This window comes from Mesocricetus auratus, unplaced genomic scaffold, assembly GCF_017639785.1.
Source record: "Mesocricetus auratus isolate SY011 unplaced genomic scaffold, BCM_Maur_2.0 Super-Scaffold_100004, whole genome shotgun sequence".
NCBI lineage: Eukaryota > Metazoa > Chordata > Mammalia > Rodentia > Cricetidae > Mesocricetus > Mesocricetus auratus.
Genome location: NW_024429189.1, coordinates 14,741,701 through 14,747,700, shown reverse-complemented (window position 1 = coordinate 14,747,700; position 6,000 = coordinate 14,741,701). Strand labels below are relative to the sequence as shown.

The window sequence follows — 6,000 nt, the reverse complement described above, 5'->3', positions numbered from 1 at the left end:
GCTATTGTTTAGAGGTCTACAACAGGCCTTTTCTGTTTTCCTTCAAAGACCTCTCCTTGTTCCTATGTTTGGCATGCTTAGTGTAGTAAGTCTTTCTATAATTTCCAAATACTAAGGATAATTTTCCCCCACAGAAGAAATGAAGGATGATTATGATGTTATGGGGCCAGAAGCCACGATCCAGACCACAATTAACAATGGTACAGGTAAGTGACATTTACATAGCAGCATCGTGTTTGTTCTGTGTCATAGTTTCATGAATCTGATAAAACATCGACCCATCATTTGTGCCTTCATGGATAACAAGAAGTTAGACTTCACAGATCTGGTTTTGTTTGAAATTTGAATTTACCACATCTTTTGCTTTACTGAGCAAATTTGTCCTCCATTCTTACACCCTAATTTGCCTCTAAAGCTTGGAAATATTGAATTGTATGAATGGATCCTCTCACAGCATGAGTTGTACGAATTTCCAGTTGTAATATTTGCTTTAAAAGTCATTTTAAATTATAATACAATATGATTGTATTAGCTATCACTTGGTATCTGTCATTGAAAATGCAAATGAGATGATGTACTATAGAGTACAGTGTTTCCAAAAGCCAAATTTCCACGAACATTCTTATAAAAGTTAATAATTTAATTTCTCTCAAATTCTCTCTTCACTTCTAAGTCTCTACATCTGCTAGAGGTACCAAACAATATTTCTCAGACAGACTTTTAAACAAGAGCAGACAATTTCCCTTCTTTTTAAAAGAACTAATGAATAAACCGTAGAAGGTAGTAAATGGTGTTTTATTTGGCTCTGCTCCTGTGGGCAAAGGGAGGTTAAGGGCACTGTGACAAGCCATGTTCTCCCCCAAACACTGAACAACATCTCTTCTTCCCACAGCACGAAGTGACACAGATTCACTATGTGTATGTCTCTTTCTGTTTGATACTATATTCATGTTTCAAACAGTCTTCCACACCACCATTACAAATATTAGCACAGTCCCAGTACAAAGTCATGTCCTAAAACAAAACAACTACTTTCCTTCAACTTTGCAATAAAAAAGTACAGTTTTATGTGGCTTCAGAATTGTAAATAATTGCCGGGCAGTTGTGGTACGCATCTTTAATCCCAGCACTGAGGAGGCAGAGGCAGGTGGATCTCTTTGAGCTCCATAGGCCAGCCAGGTCTACAGAGTTCAAGGACAGCCAGGGCTGTCACATAGAGAAACTCTGTCTCAAATAACAAACAAACCAAAACAAACAAACAAAAAGGAAGTGTAAATAATTAATAGGATATGTACATTTCCCTTATCTTGATACACATCATAATGTTTTGTCATGCTGTCTGTACACACTCTTACTAATGACTTAAGAGGCACCAACTAACTATTTTGGGTGCAAAGTAAAAGAAACGAATCTGAGAAACTTGTTTTTACTGATTTGAATAATGTCAAATTGAGTGCAAAACTGAAAGTGTACAGTCACATGGTCCTAAGAAAACCATAGCATTGTGCACTGATAGCTCTAATTTCTAGATGCAGTTTTGGCAATAACTAGATTATGACCTTGGGAAAATCAATTATTCTCTTTGGAACTCAGTTTCCATATCTGTAAAGTGCATATGTTGAATTAGTTGATTGCTCAGAATTCTTCTAGTTTTAACATTATATGTTGCTGGAATACTGATACCTTATAAAAATAGAAACAAAACCAAATATTTTGGCCGGGCGGTGGTGGCGCACACCTTTAATCCCAGCACTCAGGAGGCAGAGGCAGGCGGATCTCTGTGAGTTCGAGGCCAGGCTGGACCGACAGCCTCCAAAACAATACAGAGAAACCCTGTCTCGTAAAAAAAAAAAAAGAAAACAATTATTTCATATAAAATATAATAGTAATATACCATGAATTAAGGACTCTCCAAAAAAAAAAGTCTCAGTTTGTAAGTTCCAAAATGGCTTGTTTCCTTTAAATGTTAAGAGTCAGCTTCCAGCATTAATAAAAGCTGATTTCATTTCCTTTGTGAGCACTGAAAGTAAAACAAGGTAACAATTTAATGGCGTTGTAAATACCTGACTCCAAAGTGAGGTTAACAAAAATTGTTCCAATCCAGGAGGTTTACAAATCAATCTTGAACATCCTTTCAACAGACTTTAAGATCCCTTTTCTCCTAATTCTCACTGTTCCTTAGGCTTTGTATGTATTCAGTCAATAAACCAATCAATACATGTTCATTGAGTGTTTTCAATATAGTCCCTGTTGTGTGCATGTGTGGGAGAAGATGGGCCAGGAAGACTGAGCCATGGTTATTATTTAATTTGGGAGATAAGCCTAATTCACATGAAAAAAATAATGCACAGTAAGTGAAAATATGTGCAACAAATGGTAAGAGTCATAATTATTTGAGTTACAGAAACAGAAGAGATCCTGTAAAGTGGGAATTTGTATAGGTTTTATGAAGGAAGTTGAATTTAAATGAAGTACGTTTTCAGTAGTCAGGAAGGCACAGGTAATGAAGACGTAGAATAGGGGAAAAATAGTATATAGTCAGAGGAGAGTGGGGTAAAAGACTTGGATGAATTAAAGTAAAGTTATGGGAAATAAAGTTGGATATGTAAGTTGAGGGCAGTATCAGAATACAATATATTAGAGAATGTAAAGAAAGCATCAGAAGAAATAAGTTTGGTTATTTTCTACTGCCATGATGTCTCTGGGGAACTCAGATTCTAGAACCCTATAAACCATTGTTATGTGGTCATAAGTGCTTTTAAAACAAAAAAATAAAGAAGGAAGGAAGGAGGGAAGGAAGGACAGACGGACGGAAGGAAGGAAGGAAGAAAGGGAGAAAGAAGAAAGAGATTTATCATAGGTGAAGTGGGGAAATTTTCAACAAGACCCTTTAATAACTGAATGGCACAGGTGAAGTAGCCCCAGGAGCATAGTGATACTTGCTACTTCTGGATCTACAGGTCTATTCATCTTTGAGATGAGTCAGTCTTCAGATAATATTTTCATATAAAAGTTGTACATGTGTGTAAGTGTATATGGTGTTGGGGAGTAAGGGAGAGTGGAGAGTGTTTCTTCTCATTTTTAACTGAAGTTCAAGGGCTGGAGGAGACATGAGAGTCATGCAAATATAGTCGGATAGTATTAAATATGATAGAACTGCGAGATTTACAATGAAGAGCATATCTATTGAAGGAAGTAGAGCATTAAGAATGGGCCTCTTGGCAGGTGCAAAGAAAAATAAAATTCACTGGAAGACAAGAGATTACAGGGAAAGAGGAAAAAAAAATCCTGAAGCAAAGAAAGGTTTTATAAAGGTGAAAATGGTCAACTCAACTGAAAGCTTCAAATAACTGAAATTCTGAGCCAGCACATGGGACTTGGTGATTAGAAATTTACTGGCACTTCTCCGTTTATGACTTGGTCCTCTCAGAGAATAAATAATTTTTTTCTTTCCAGACATAAGTTTAGTACATTTTAAAACTGGAATATTTTTTGAGTATTAATTGAAATGAAATTGAGATGATGTATCTTTTCTGTTGGGTTCTCTCTCTCTCTGTGTCTATTTGTCTGTCTGTCTCTCTCTCTCTCTCTTTCCCTTCCTTTCTTTTTCTTTTGGAGTTAGGGTGTCTAATCCTCCTGACTGTACTACCCAAGTGTGGGGGTGACCTGCCCCTTCTTTTATGTCATTCTGGGGGTTGAACTCTGAGCACCATGCATGCTAGGCAAACACTCTACCAACTGGAATACATTCCCAGCCCTTGAAATTTCTCCTTAGCATACCATCTCCTTTTTCTCTCCTGAACTCCTGGTCTACAGAGTGAGTTCTAGGAGAACTAAGGCTATGCAGAGAAACCCTGTCTTGAAAAACCAAAGAAGAAAAAAGAAAGAAAAAAAGAAAAAATGAAATGAGAATATTTCCTCTTACATTGGCTCCTCATTAACTTCTTAGAAAACAAAAATACATTATTTAAAATTGTGTGTGTGATATGCATGTACTCATTAGTGGGTGCATGCACTCATTAGTGGGTGCATGTACTCAGTAGTGGGAGCACACATGTGTTCATCTTCATATTCAGACAAAGATCCATATTGGTGGGATTGGTCTCCACCTTAATTTCTGGACAATGTCTCTCACTGAACCTGAACCTCATTAATATGGACAGTGGGCTTCAGGTATCTGCGGCTCTCCACTGGTATGCCTTTAGCACTGGGGCTGGAAGTGCATGTTGCCACGCCTGACTTTTTGCTGGAAATCCGAAACACTAAGCCATCTCCATCAGTTCTCCCACATACTTAACAAATGACGGATCCATCAATCTCCTCTATCCCCCCTCGTGTGTGTGTGTGTGTGTGTGTGTGTGTGTGTATGTGTGTGTGTGTGTGTGTGTGTATGTGTGTGTATGAATAGGGATGCCACAGGTCAGGTCAACCTTGCATGTTGTTCCTCAAGAACTGTCCGCTTTTTATTTTTTTATGAGACAGTCTCTCACTTGGCCTGGAACTACTGATTAGGCTAGACTTAGCTGGCTGGTCATCAGGTTCCAGCAATCCACCTCTCTCCACGTCTTCCAAACTGTAATTACAAGTGTATTCTATCATACTCAACATTTGGCTAGATACAGGGGTCACAACAGGATCTTGCTATGTAGACTTGGCTGACCTGCAGCTTACTCTGTAGACCACGATGACCTTCAACCCATAGAGATCGACTTGTCTCAGACTCACCAGTGCTTGCAATCAAACGTGTGTGCCACTAGGCCTGACCATAACTGGCATTTTAATGGGTCCTGGAGGTCAAACCCAGGCCCTTCTGCTTACACAATAGGCACTTTACCTACTGAGCCATCTCCCCAGCCACTGACCAAACAATCCTGAAAGCTTTTGACATCCTGGAAGACTCTGAAAGTCTCACAACTCCTTCCATTATTTTGCTGTAGCATTTGAAGTCCAAGTATGAGAGAAAGTTGGGGAGGTTGTCAATAACTACCGGCATCTTTCCAATGAGTCTCCTACCTGATTTCGTCTTTCACTAGCACCTCTAATTAATCATAGGAGAGGAAGGTATAATGGCACTCATATATAATGATGGCAAAGCTGTCAACTGTTTTTTCATAACTGACTATCATCAGGATTCATTTTTTCCCTTCCTGAATAACCATTAACAAACATTCTTTTTTGCTTGTTACTCATCTGAAGCAGAATCCAAACTGAGACTTGAGGGGAGATAAGCTTTAAAGAAGGAAGATATTTAATTTGTGTCCTTAAGGAACAGAAAATTTTATAGGGCAATGGTGAAAAAAAGTCATCATCACCATCATCATCATCATAGCTGAGTAATACTCCATTGTGTAAACTACCACATTTTCTTTATCCATTCTTTGGTTGAGGGACATCCAGGCTGTTTTCAGTTTCTGGCTACTATTTACAAAGCTGCTATGAACATAGTTGAAGAACTGTCCTTGTAATAGAATGCAGTGTCCTTTGGGTATATGCCCAGGAATGGAATAGCTGGGTCATGAGGTAGATCAATTCCCAATTTTCTGAGAAACCACTATATTGATTTCCAAAGTGGCTATACAAGTTTTCACTCCCACCAGCAATGAAGAAATGTTTTTCTTGATCCACATCCTCTCCAGAATAAGTTGCAGATGTGTTTTTATCTTAGCTATTCTGACAGGTGTAAGATGGAATCTCAAAGTAGTTTTGATTTGCATTTCCCTGATGGTCAAGGATGCTGGACATTTAAGTGTTTCTCAGCCGTTTGAGATTCTTCTATTGAGAATTCTCTGTTTACACCTGTATCCCATTTTTAAGTTGGATTATTTGGTTTGTTGATGTCTCGTTTCTTGAGTTCTTTATGTATTTTGGGTATGAGCCCTCTGTCAGATATGGGGTTGATGACCTGACTGATGATGAGGAGGAAAGGGGGGAATAGTGTGCACATGTTCCTGATTCTGAGAGATTGAATGAACTGTCTTTGAGCTTTGTGAAGTACCAAGA

General features: G+C 38.4%; 1 protein-coding gene across 3 annotated transcripts in view; it reads left to right on the top strand.

Annotated features, from left to right (window-relative positions):
• Nucleotides 1-6,000, top strand: part of Zeb2 (zinc finger E-box binding homeobox 2) — a 126,614-nt gene that overhangs the window by 91,279 nt on the left and 29,335 nt on the right. For 2 of the 3 annotated variants that reach the window (XM_005068947.4, XM_021226544.2), the window contains exon 3: nucleotides 135-206. In XM_005068947.4, the coding sequence (XP_005069004.1) occupies nucleotides 135-206 (72 nt within the window). The remainder of the gene's footprint in view (nucleotides 1-134; nucleotides 207-6,000) is intronic. The other variant, XM_040745310.1, reaches the window with a different exon arrangement.